At 46.6% G+C, this 13,965-nt stretch overlaps 1 protein-coding gene across 1 annotated transcript in view; it reads left to right on the forward strand.

The window, feature by feature from the left end:
• Window positions 1-1,889: 1,889 nt before the first annotated feature.
• Window positions 1,890-13,965, forward strand: part of Rbpj (recombination signal binding protein for immunoglobulin kappa J region) — a 199,270-nt gene continuing 187,194 nt past the window's right edge. The window contains exon 1 of the mRNA XM_051164944.1: window positions 1,890-2,014. Within this exon, the coding sequence (XP_051020901.1) occupies window positions 1,983-2,014 (32 nt within the window). The 5' untranslated portion in view covers window positions 1,890-1,982. The remainder of the gene's footprint in view (window positions 2,015-13,965) is intronic.

Raw genomic sequence — 13,965 nt, forward strand, 5'->3', positions numbered from 1 at the left:
TGTCTAGTAAAATCTATTCGTCACCTCAATTTTTTAAAAAAACAACAACAACAACAACAAATAAGAATAGAGGTATGAACATTCAAATGATTCACTCCACCCTGGTAAACTGGGTGGACTGGGGCTTGGTCACCTTCTTTGGCTAGAAATGCTCAGTAAGTGAAGACTAAGCTGATGCTAATGAGAAGGCTTGAGGAAGAGCTAGCAAAACAAAACAGTGTCGTCTGTGACAATCTCTGATCGACTCCAAAATAAGAACGCATGCTCCATTCACTCCCTAATGGTAACATGAAGTCAGGAAACTAATGACCTAAGAGTGGTCATTAGTGTACTCTGAAGACAGCAATGGCCTCAGAGGCCCCAGGTAACCAGCTAACCAGCTCACCTAGAATGAGTTTCATGGCATGCTCCTTGCCATGCTAACTTGCTCAGGAAAACCAAGGCAAACTGGTGACCATACCAAGGCCAGTGAGCACGTGATCTGCATTATGCTCCTTAGGAGGAGCTACAGAGAGCCAGAGAGGTCTGATTGGGTTGCACTCCTAATCCATTCATTTCCCTTCCTCAACTGGCCATGTTTTTGAAAACCCTTAGTGTTCTAGCCCTGTGACATGGCCATGACTGGCTAGGTGAAGACGATGAAATCCTACTTTGCAGTGGTGTTGCTGAGGGCCCATCATCTACCCAGCGTGAATCTAGGTGCTTTGCATGGACCCATTTACTTAATCCGCTGCACGGTTTTAGGAAAGAGGCATCACTGCCATCCCCAGCGTGTAGCACAAACTGAGCCACACGAGAGGTTTAGTAACTTGACAGTGTCACGTCCCTCTTGAGTCACAGGGCTATGCCATTGTGCACAGTTAGGCTCCACAATGTGTGGTCCAACGATCATTGCAGGATGTCTGGCCTATGGCTGGAGACTACGTTGTGACTTCAACTCCAAAGCCAGCGGACTGCCCCCACCCATTGCCCGCATCCCAGATGAAGTATCTATCATGCTGACAAGCACTAGAAGTCTGGGGGGTGTGGGGATCTGAAAGGAACAGTTGTGTTACTCCCAGTTGCATTTGTTCAAGAGGCTAAGTTTGGGGATGTAATTCCATGGGGAATGTCATGCTATAGGTTAGTATGATTTGCTAAATATTTCATATCACTATACGTCAACTATCAGAGCCACAAGACTAGAAATCTGGCCCAAATGATAAATAGGCCTCCAACTAAGATTTAGAGGATCAAATACTCACTCAATGGTTTGAAGTCAACAGAAATAACTGATTGGGATTTCTGAGGCAGCCTCTAAACGCAAAAGCAAAGTAAATCAGAAGTGTAGTGTGTTTTAGCCTCTTTCTCCCCATGGTCATTTATTCCTAGGCTATTTTTTAAAAATTATATTTTATTAATTTATTCTTATTACATCACAATTGTTATCCCATCCCTTGTATTCTCCCATTCCTCCCTCCCTCCCATTTTCCCCTTACTCCCCTCCCCTATGACTGTGACTGAGGGGGACTTCCTCCCCCTGTATATGCTCATAGGGTATCAAGTCTCTTCTTGGTAGCCTGCTATCCTTCTTCTGAGTGCCACCAGGTCTCTCCATCCAGGGGATGTGGTCAAATACAGGGCATTTTTATAGTAAGAAAAGAAAAAAAAAAAAAAAAAAAGAAACAAAAACAGGCCTCAGGATCTGCTGAGGGAAAAGCAGCAAGAACGGTTAAGTCTTCTTTGTCCTTATAGATACCCTCTACCATCGAGAAACTTCCTTCCTTCCATCCTAACGCTCAACCCACACTGGGAAAAGGGCCTGTGTGTGCTTTTTGCCCTTACAGGGAATGTTCAGTCTTTTCCCCATTCTTACTGACACTTTCACTTCCTTTGCTAAAGGCACACTGGCCTCGCCACACGCGGGTGGACAGCATTGCCTTCCTCCAGGGCATCTCCAGACGGGTTTCCAGTGGAGCCGAGGCTGAGAGTTTCCTGTCGAGATGACTGGGCTATTCTACCCACACCTGTTGAGGTGAGTGACTAATTACCCATAGTGCTCATGGAGACCTGTAATATGCTTCAGTTCAAGGCTTGTGTGCATGCGATGCTGGGCCTGGCACCCAGGGCCTTCTGCATACTAGGTAAGCATTCTGCCATGAACTCGTGCTGTTGGCTCAAAAGAGAAATAAACTCCCTTTTGATGTCCCCATGTCAGGATGTGTGGAGTAACCGTTTCCTTTGCCATGTAAGTCTCTGCATAGAATGTTCTATCGTCTCACCTTCTCTCTGATGAGGTCATACATGACACAGCTAAAGACAGGGCATGGGCTGCAATAAACACTATCTGTTCTAGAAGCAAAGTTCCTCCTCTGGGCTCCTGAAGCCAGCAGCACAGCTTCCACCTTAGGTTTCTTCAGCTCCCCTCATGTACTCCTTAGCCCCATGCTTTCCTCTACTCAGACTCACTGAGAAATACCAGGAATTTTCTGAAGCCAAAGACATCAATGGTCCCTCAGGGTGTTTAAAGTTGTGCATGTTTCAAATATGCATGCTGGGAGATGATGCTGAGGAAGAAGGCAATTTGCCTAAAACAGGCCACCTTATTGAAGCACTTGATGTAGGTGGTCTATATGAGGGTCCCAAAAGAGCCGACCCCCTAATCTGCTTTCCTGAGAATGTAAACTAGTTGCAAGATTATAGTGTTCATTTGTTCCTTTGTCCATCCATTGATTCATCCATGTGCTTAGTGTACAGTTGCTGAGCGCCTACTATATACTAGTTATCTAGGAAACAAAGCAAAAGCTTCCCAAGCCCTGGCCCCCCAAGGAGGGGAAAGGGAGTGAAGTTAGGACACAAGAACGAGGGGTGACATTATACAGACAGAATGAGCAAGAGTATGCTAGGGAGATGGATTGTGACTGCACACAGAATGCTGCTGGGCTCTGCAGCCTGGATATGAGAAGGAGTCCCCTACTGTCAGCATTCTGGTCTGGTCTAAAGTTGCTGCGTTCACTCCAAATGCCCACTGTTTAGCTTTGAAATGGAGGCATTTACAAAAGGCCAGGGGGTGGGGAGGGGATTAAAAAGAAAAGTCTACAAGGCAAAACAATGCCTCACAGGGAAGTTTAAGGGACTTTGAGCTGGGCGTGGTGGCGCATGCTTTTAATCCCAGCAGAGGCAGAGGCAGGCGGATCTCTGTGAGTTCGAGGCCAGCCTGGTCGACAAAGAGAGTCCAGGACAGCTAGGGCAACACAGAGAAACCCTGTCTCAAAAAAACATAAAGAAAAAGGGAGCTTGAGTGAGGTAGAATCTATTAAATGTGATTCAGAGCTGGCAGTTTTGTGAGCTACATTTTCATTAACTTTTGTTAGCTACATTTCAGTAGTGCATGGAACCCTAAAATCTCCTGAAGATTACTCTGTCTGGGCTCTTGTTTTACATAATGGGTGTTTAAGCAAGAGGCAGTGTCTTCTGAAGAACAGGCTTAGGCCAGGTGTGGGTGTGCACACCTTTAACCCTAGCACTCTGGAAGCACAAGCAGGCAGGTCTCTGAGTTCGAGGCCCACCTGGTCTGCATAACTTGTTCCAGCCGAGGTTACATAATAAAACCCCATCTTTAAAAAAAGAAAGAAAGAAAGAAAGAGAGAAAGAAAGAAAGATAGATTTGGGTTTAAATGTTGCTGTCAGTACCGTTAGCCTCCAGACAGATCCTTAATGCTTTATTTCTTTGACCCTGTGTTTCCCACACCTAAACTGAGCATGCCAACACTCTCCTTTGGAGCCCACTTGCTCCAGAGATTTGAGGCATTGTGTGCACGCCTCAGTAGTAAGGTGCCCAGGAAACAGCTGGGCTGGGACAGCTTTCCTTTGGTGCTTTTGGTTGTTTAGAATAATGTGATTGAGTGGCCTGAGTAGGACACTGAAATACGACAGACATGCTCCTGGGCCATGCCTCTTCCTCTTGGTGACTGTATTTAGGCTCAAAACCTTGAATTGTCTTATATGAAACAGTGAACGTGACGCTTGCCTCTTCTTCCTTTTATTTTGAGGTTCACTTAAAAATGACTCCTTTTTTGTTTTTGCTTTGTTTTGAGACAGGGTTTTTCCTATATAACCCTGGCTGTCCCGGACTCACTCTAGACCAGGCTGGCCTCAAACTCACAGAGGCCTCTGCCTCCCCAAGTGCTGGGATTAAAGGTATGGGCCACTGAGCTCAGCTTTAAAATGACTCTTAAATATAAACACTGTATGTAAATCTGTTACAAGCACAAAGCCTTTGAGAATTAACCACATAGGTTAAAGTGCACTCTTTAGACACTAAGTCTACATAATAGTGGTGAGATTAGCACGGGGTGGAATTCTCCACACTTTTCAGATGAAGAACAGCCACGCATTCTCCACATACTCCAAGAATTTTACACTGTGGGTCAGGGGATAAGTCTCGGCTCTAATGAGGAAGGAAGCTTTGAACAAGCTTTCAGCAAACAATTCAGCAACTGTCCACTTGTGGGTGCCACGGAAAAGTAGGAACAGCAGGATGTGCCAGGTAATTCACCACAGAGTTAGAATCCAGGGCCAACGAAGAATCACCTGCTCTGCTCCCTCTGAGCTTGACAGAGGAGGAAACTGAGGCTGGAGGAGGGAGACTTGTTTATCCCCGAGAACGCCCACAGTCAAAGCGCACAGGGTACGCCTTCTGCCAGGTACACCCTGCGTCTTCCTGTCTGCGCTGCTCTGCCTTTCCCAGGGTGCATTTCTTGGCTTGATGGCCGCTGCAACGTGTGGAGCGGGAAGGAACAGAGAACAAGGCCAACACTGTCTGCTGGGCCACAAATCGTTTTAGCAAAAGGCTGCAAGGCTGCAAGGGGGCTGCAATCAAGATCTCAAGGTTCCTCCCTCCCACCCTTCCACATTCATGATCCCATGCAGGAAACATTCAAACATGGATGGAACTAAACATTTTGCCAGGTGGTGGCACGTGATATGTACAAACAGCCCCTGACTCACAAAGAGGCAAACGGCAGAGAGCCCAAACATCCAAACAGCTGCCACCACCAGCCATCCGCCATCCGCTGGCCCCCACTACCCTGCAGCTGCCATGAGCTGTGTGGAAAAAAAAAAAAAAAAAAAGGAAGAAGAAAGAAAGGGACAGGGGGAAAAAAAATCTTGGACCACTTGCAGATTCCACAGTCATGCAGAGGAAGGGAGCAAGCTGTGGACACGGGAACTAAGGAGGGGAACGGACTCCTGGGATCCATCTTCAGCCATGGGTGACTGGGCAACATCTTTGCGTGGCTCTGAAAAATACCATGCCAGGGTAGACTGTCCTCCCTCTCCCACCCACACCGCCACTCACACAGGCCACATACTGGCCCCACAGTAGTTTGAGAAGAAGAAAGGGAAGGACTCGATCATAATTCAAAATCTCTTGAAATGTTACTCTTCTGTATGACAGTTAGGAACATATACTTCAACCAGGTGTGGTGGTGCATGCCTTTAAGCCCAGCACTCGGGAAGCAGAGGTAGGAGGATCTCTGTGAGTTTGAGGATAACCTGGTCTACAAAGCGAGTCCAGGACAGCCAGGGCTATACAGAGAAACCCTGTCTCGAAAAACCAAAAAGAAAGAGAAGAAAGGAAAAGAAACATATACTTCGTGGTCCATATACAAATGGTCCAATAAATCAATGAACGAAGAGAGGCCTTCACACTAACAGACACAGGGCATATTACCAGAGCCATGAAAGTACTATTCTTTTTATAAAGATTCCTATTTTTACAGACGGGTGTATTGAGGTTCAGAGAAGTCACATGACTGCCTAAGCCATGTAAATTAGAGGTAAAACCAGGATTTAAACCAGACCTGTCTAATCTTTAAATCTCCCAGCTTTATCAACCCTTCCGAAGAGTCATACCCACCCAGCATAGGAGACTGGGGGCAGGTGAAGGGTATTCTGGGCAATTATTAACAAAGTAGCAAGAATTAATCCCAACAGAGGGCTTTCCAACTCAAAGTCAGCTGTGCTCAGCCGTCCTGGGGAAAACAGGGTGAGGTCAGTCCAGGAAAATTTGGGAGTGCCGATCTATGCCTCAATTTCAGCATGTAGCTTGGAGACAGCCATGGTCTCAGGTAGGATATAGGGCAGGAGGGGGGCGGAGGGATAAGAGGGGTAGGATGGGATCCAGAGGAGGAAAATTTGCAAGGAACCAGCAATGAATTCTGTCCCAGGTAAAATTTCGCCTTAAGGGAGAAAAGTTTCTGTTTCCACACCCATCTCTTGCCATCGGTGCCTCCGGATAACTCATTAGCTCTGTAATGAGTGCTGAGCAGAACGGGATGGTTCCACGCATGCTCGTGGGCCTGTTGGAAACCTAACCCTTCCACTCCCATCTGTGATGAATTTCCTCAGAGAAATAAGCCGTAAGCACACGCCTTGCGATCCAACGCGTGTATATTCTCTGCGTTTCTTTGGGCGAGCACTGTTTGCGGGGCTGGCAATATCAAAATCAGAAAGGCCCTGGAGCCTGTGAGGAAGGGGTTGAAAAATCTTTGAGACATTGTGGTGAGTGTGGGGCGCTCAGCAACACAGCTTGGGAGGTGCTGGCGCTGGGCGGGGACTGGGAAACTGCTTGGAATGAACTTTGGGACTCCAGCGCTTGACAAGTTGGGAGCTGTGTTGTGGTAGAAGCCTGGAGAAAGACCAGCTTACCATCCATTACTAAATGAACTCCCTTTTCAACAGCAGGTTGCTTGCTCCCCCCCCCCCCCCCCGCAAGCAGAGTATCCATACCTGTGATATCTCCACCCCCCAAAAATTTTAGTGAGAGCTGGTCACATGGACTCTGAATTCCAGCTGCTGGGTTAGAATCTGGCTTTCTGTGACCTCCAAGTCGGTGCCTTTATCTGTACCACGGGCGAGAATATATTCCTTACAGTGCTCCCAGAAGGACCGAGAGCTCATGTGTACAGAGTCCATAGTCTGCCTCCCGCAACCCCCCACATGGGGCAACTTCCGGTTTGGTGTAGCTACTGGTACCTAGGCAATAAGCTGGGCAGCTCTGGCCTCAGGGGAACTCCAGGTAGCGCAGATGTGTTCTGACTGACAGCTTTCAGGGACACACAGATAAGCAGTTTCCACGCTTGAGTCGCACAAATGCATTGTGTTATGTCTTCTTCTGTAAAGGGGTATCAAATGCTAGGTTTTATAGCTGCTGCTGTTAAAATGAGTAAGAGACTTTGGAAAGTAAACTCGGAGAAAACTCCTAAGCATACACTAGTTCCTTCGGGAAACGGGTGTGGGGAAAACATGACAGAGACCAGACAGACAGTTCAGCAAGCCATGTTCTTTCTTCTAGTGTTTCCTCGGCGCAATGAAATTCAAAAGTTTTCATCTCCAACAAGAGGTAAAGACACCATCTTCTAAGGCCCAAAGTGAAGGCAAAACTCTTCTGAGTCACAGGGAACAATGCCTTCTACAGATCCATGTTTTCTTGGCCCCAGTTTCAGTCCTGGTGGAAAAAATTCCCTGAGGCTGATGACAGCTGAGCTCCCTGCCTGGAATTCACAAGTGGAGATGGGGAAAATTATACCCTAAGGCTTGGAGGGCGCCTGCCTGGGTAGCCTTCATTCACACAAAGGCTGGATGGATGGTGGGCCTGCCACCTGTCCACCTCCAGCCCACGGGGCCAAGGCAGGAAGTGAGAGAAGGGGGGGGGGGGTGTGAGTTCAGGGAGACTGCAAAAGAGACGCTAAAAGGAGCCCTCACACAAAGCAACAGAAACAGAGGAGGGCTCTGCAGCAGCTCCCATCCGTGCCCTTGATCCCTCACCCTTCAGAAAGGTCTCTAGGTGACCTTTGCCTCCACTCCATCCATACAACCCCTCCCTCTTTCAAAAATAACCTTCCGGAAATTCCCCAGGTCTAATAAAACTGTTGACCTTTAGGGCTGGTCAAATCGCCTCCGTTGCTGTGCCTTGAAGGGGGTTCCCTGGGGTCAGTGCCCCTATCTGGGTCCCTCTTAACCCGCCTACTCCACTGAGCACTGCTTACATAGAGCAAATCCAGTGTGTGAAATACAGCACGGGACCCCATTTGCTAAGGACTTCATTAAGCGGAAGGATGCCCATTAAGCGGAAGTTTAGCTGTGAATCCTGCTCCCTTATGTCCTAAGGATGTGCTCCACACCCAACAGAGCAAGCTCACAGACCCTTCATCCTGGCCAACACTGTGATTCTCACAGGCTTGGGAGAGAAAGTGTTAATCAATCACCTTGTGGATCTCATCTTAAGGGCCAGAGGTGCAGAAAATATGGCAGGGTGTCACCACCTCTGCTCTTTTACCTCAGCCTCAAGACTAGGTGTGCCTGATCAAATGCAGGACTGCCACCGAGACAACTTCTCCAATAACCTCAATACTGCCTGTGATATCCTTACATATAATATAATTTCATCTTAAGTATTACATGGGATATAGCTTTAAAAGTGTCTTTTCTAGGGCACTCCCGTTTCATGGGGGCATGTGTGTTTTATATTTCAGAAATCCAGAAACCATATTTAAGAACCTCACAGCACTGGCATTCTGATTCCTGCTTTAGAGGTGGGGAAATGGAATGTGCAACACTTTCACATGTACCCGGAAACACTGTGATTGTCAAGGAAGAGATGAGATGTTCCCTGAGAAGCACTGCTAAGGCATCGTGTAAAACAGTGGTTCTCAACCTTCCTAATGCTGCAACTTTTTAATACAGTTCCTCATGCTGTGATGACTCCCAACCATGAAACTATTTTCATTGCTACCTCATAACTTTTGATACTGTTTTGAATTGTACTGTAAATATATGTGCTTTTCAATGGTCTTAGGTGACCCCTGTGAAAGACTCTTTTCATACACCTAGGGGGGGTCTCAACCCCACAGGTTGAGAACCATTGCTCTAAGGCATCTAGAAAGTTCTTATACTGTGTGCATGAATAGTATTGATACTCAGTGAATGACTGTGTCCTCACTGTGGTTGGTAGCCGGCAAGCTGCTCCCACAAAGACTCTCAGTAAGTCCCAAGCACTTTCCACACCACACTGTGGCACACAGAGGGAGCACGTCACCCACGTGGAGCCTCAGTGGCAGATGAGGTCATGGCACACAGCTCGAATCCTATTACATTCCTCTAACACAAGGAGGAAACCCACAAGGACTGAAGGGTTGGCTGGCCGGCGAAGCCAGCCAGGCCTCTCTTGGCTGGCCAGTTTTCCAAGCTTAGCATGTACAGCCCTGTTGCTTCCCTTGAACCAGGTTGCCTTGCCAGACCTTAGAGATAGCATTCTACAGGGGTCAACAGTATTGTCTTGGGGGGGGGGGAGGCGTGAGGGGAACAGAGGCCTTGGGAAGATGGGACAGCAGGGGTGGCCTGTAAGAACGCTCTCTGGGGCACGTGGATGATCTGTAGAGGCAAAGCACTCAGCCTGGGGAAAAAGTGTGAGTTTGCACACAGAAAGCTAGACAGAATGCAGACAGCTTGCTAGCGTCCAGAAGCCTCCAGGCCCTGAAGGGGAACCTGCTAGAGCTCTGGGCCTCAGAGAATATCTTATACCCCTCCTCCTCTACCCTGCCCCACATGAGAGTACAGCCTTTCCCTCCAGTCTCTCTCTGGCACAGACAGGGGAAGCCAGAGGAGCTGTGAGCAAAGTGATTTCTAAAGAATATGAGAACCGAGAGACTCAGCTGCTTTGTAATGAGGTAAATGCTCACAGTAGGAAGGTCTGAGGGTCCTGAAAAACCTAAGGAAAGGGGTGAAGACAATCCCACCACACAAAGGCAGATACTCTCCTGAGGTCCTGACGTATTGCCTAAGAATGTATGATCAGCATAATTATTCCCTCATGTCAGGCGTGTCTTTGCACTCTGCTTTTCTAACCCTAACAAATCATAACACTTCCTTCATGTCAAGAAAGACACGGCAGAGACTCCATCAGGCTTTGATGACTCTTCTGGCGAGCACATTAAAAATGACTGTCATTTATTTACCTACAGGTGGACATTGGCAGGACTCCAACTCCATCTATGTCCTCTTCAGACCTTTCAGCACCTGTTCTTTCCTGTCTAGAAGCTAACACAAAATGGTATCAGTTCTGACCCAAAGATACAGATACATATCTTCTCGTGTGTTTAGTCTGAGCTTGCTCTGTAAAAGCTCCATGTTTTCCAGAAGTTTCTGAAAGTGCATAGGTAAAAAGCTTTTTTTGTTTGTTTGGTTGGTTGGTTGATTTTTTTGTTTTGTTTTGGTTTGTTTTTCAAGACAGGGTTTCTCTGTGTAGCCTTGGCTATCCTGGACTCACTTTGTAGAACAGGCTGGCCTTGAACTCACAGAGATCCACCTGCCTCTGCCTCCCAAGTGTGTGCCACCGTACCCAGCAATAAAAAGCCTTTGTGGACCCTTCTAGAATGAGTCTTTTCCTCATTACAATCCCCAAACACAAGTACTGCTCACTGCTGTTGCACAGCGGAGTCTAAAGGCTGACATGTACAGGCCAATGGACTCGGACTCCTGTTTAAGTGACAGAGGAGAAATCCAGAGACCAATTTCAGGCATCATAATATTCACTGCATCAAGGATAGGACAATATACAAGTCCTCAGGACACTGCTGTTTGGGGTTTTTACAGGACCACTGCTTGCTGATTTAGTTAATGACAATGTTGGTCTCCAAATTCCGTCTAAAAGGCAGCCTTAAGTGTTCTCAACTTGGACAGGGCTGGCCTGAAAAATAAACAAATAAGTTACATAAGCCCACATTTTGGAGGCTCGGGTTCTGAAAAGCCAAGGCTGGGGCCAGGATGAAAGAACCCACCAGCCATCTTGTGGTTCGGCCTCACGCACGTGCTGTGCGAAGGGTGGAGAGATCTGGCTTCTAATTTGAACGCCAGCATCCACCAGAGAAAAGTGAGTGCCACTGTTGGCTATGATGCTGGCCTTTCTCCCTTTTCACTCCCTTTCCGTGCTAGATGCCCTGGGAGGGTCTGTGGCTATTTGAGAGCTGTCATCTGTTAGCTTCAGAGCTGCCCGAATTGGAGGGATTACTCTCAATTACTTTTTTTTTTTTTTTTTTTTTTTTTTTTTTTTTTTTGAAGGCTTTTAAGGCTTTTCTTGGGAAAACAGAGATCAAATTCCTCTGTCACTGGTGTGACCTAAACCCATCTGTGCCCTGTGCTCTGCTAGGGCACAGAGTCTCTGTCACCGTCCAGAGCGATGTACACAGTGAGATATTCCATGAGTCCATTCATGCAAACATTTATGCAGTGTGAATCTGAAGATCTTCGGAAAGAGAAAGTGCTGAGAGCTGGTCACAACCTATTTACACAATGCTGGGGTTGAATTTAAAGTGTCCTTCAAAGTCTTGCACATTAAAGACTTGGTTGCCAGTGCACCTGGCAGGTACTAGAATCTTTAGGAGGTGGACATAGTGGATCACTGAATGTACACCCTTGGAAGATGAATTGGGATCCCATCCCCTTTCCCTCTTTGCTTCCTGGTTGCTTTGAAGTGAGCAGCTTTGTTCCATCTTATGGCACTCACCATGATGATGATCTGTGTTGCCATAGACCCAAAGCCGTGAGGCCCATAGTAGTAGGGGCCTAAAGGTTAAAAGATGAATTAGGAACCTGGCGTGGTGGTCCACACCTATAATCCCAGCACCCGGGAGGCAGAGATAGGTAGATCTCTGTGAGTTTGAGGCCAGCCTAGTCTACAAAGTGAGTCCAGTACAGCTAGGGATACACAGAGAAATCTTGTTTCGAAAAACCAAAACAGAGAGAGAGAGAGAGAGAGAGAGAGAGAGAGAGAGAGAGAGAGAGAGAGAGAAATTAGAATAGGCCCTGCCCTCAAGTTGCTAATTCTGGTTAAAGAAAATAGGTCAAATCCCAAATAGCCATAAGAACTAGAAAATGTTACATGTCCATCCTGGAGTATGGCAGCGCAAGCATACTCATGGGTCACAAAGTAGACCCCCAGCCAGTGCTGGTCAGTAGCTAGCTTCCTGGAACAGAGGACAATTGTAGCTAGGGAATCAGAAGAATTTCCCAAAGTAGGACAGTGTAATGATTTTTAAAATAGTGTCTGGATTTGTATATAGCTATACAATTAAAACTACAGGCTGGATCAGAGCAAGTCTCCATTGTGGCAGCTCTAATAGAGACAAAATGTGTCAGTATGTATAGATGGCTTCTCCTATGGAAAGTACTATGCCCCAGTGGATACATTTAATATGATTCTTTGTGCTTCAAAATCATGTGTGCGTATATGTATGAGAAATGGAAAGAATACAAATGTTAACGGTGACCATTCCAGCTGGCAGGTTTATATGTGGTATTTTTCTCCTCTTTGCTTTATTCTGTTTTTATGAAATTTTTATGATGAATATACACCTTAGTAATCAGAAAATTTTAGGTTTTTATGTTAAAATACTTCATTGTTATTAGATTAGTACAGATAAAATATTGTGAAGCTTTTTAAAAATAAAATAAAAGAAGAGCTGGGTCTAGTGGTTCATGGCTGTAAAGCAGCATTTAGAAAAGCTAAGACAGGAGGGCTGCGTGAGTTTAAACCATCCTGGATTACAGAGTACAGTTCCTACCCATCCCCCTACACACACAAAGAGAGAAAAAAATTACTTGGGAAGAAGGATTGAAAATTTAAAAATTATAATGAGATTAAAACAGAAAAAAAAATGGCATTCATCGGCCACATCCAGTGCTGGACACAGGAAGGATACTCACAGTGGCTTTTCAGGCATTACTGACTTTTCTTCCCAATTTCAGTGTAACGAGATGACTATTATCCCAGATCACTAGGAGGAATGAGGGCCACAGAGGTTATGTGACTTGTCCAAGCTCGCACATCTTACAAGGAGAAGATCCAGAATTAGACACCAGAACATCTGCCCTCCAAGGCTGTGGAGGAAGAGTCAGCACAATGGTGGTGCCCGGCTTGGCCTGTAGGGGCAACTTTCCTTTGCTTTATGTGAAGGTGTGTCTTTGTATTTTCTATTGTTTTTGTTGTTGTTGTTGTTGTTTGGTTTGGTTTTTGGTTTTCAAGACAAGGTATCTCTGTGTAGCCTTGGCTGTCCATGACTTTGTAGACCAGGCTGGCCTCAAACTCACAGAGATCTGCCTGCCTCTGCCTCAGGGATTGCTGGGATTAAAGGTGTGGGCCCCCACACTTGACTCATATTTTCTTTTTTCTTTTTATCCCCCCCTTCCCCCCCTCCCCAGACAGGGTTTCTCTGTGTAGCCTTGACTGTCCTAGACTAGCTTTGTAGACCAGGCTGGCCTAGAGCTCACAAAGATCCACCTGGCTCTGCCTCCTGAGTGCTGGGATTAAAAGTGTATGCTCATATTTTCTAGTGTTAATTCTGTACCTGTAGAGAGCTAAATGATGGTAGGATTTTAGTATTATAATTTCTATGGCTCATCATGAGCTTTATATTTCTAAATAGTTGTCCTTCCATACCAGCTCAGGTACTTGAAGATCCAACAGCCCTCTCTGCCTAGAGGCAGCTATCATGTGTTATCTCAATGCTGGTCGGTTGTAATAGAAAGCCAGTATCTGGGGCAGAAAGTATCAGGGCAGGACTTCTAGCAGAGGGGGTGACATAGGAGACCAAGGTGGAGCGAGAGGATCTGAGGGGGATGGGGAAGGGAACAGAGGGGAACCAGAGTATAGAAGGAGGTGGATCCTAGTATAGAATGGCCAGGTTAAGTTTAGACAGTAGATAGGAAACTGCCCCCAGGAAAGGCCTCTAGAAGTCTCCATGCCTTATTTTTACAAGTGGGCCCTCAAAAGTGCCACAATAAGCATGTGGAGGCGGGGGGGGGGCACACTCCTTCAATCCCACTCAGGAGGCAGAGGCAAGTAGATCTCTGTCAGATCAAGGCCAGCCTGGTCTACAAAGTGAGTCTAGGACAACCAGGGCTGTTACACAGAGAAACCCTGTCTTG

This window comes from Acomys russatus, chromosome 22 (assembly GCF_903995435.1).
Source record: "Acomys russatus chromosome 22, mAcoRus1.1, whole genome shotgun sequence".
Classification (NCBI taxonomy): Eukaryota; Metazoa; Chordata; class Mammalia; order Rodentia; family Muridae; genus Acomys; species Acomys russatus.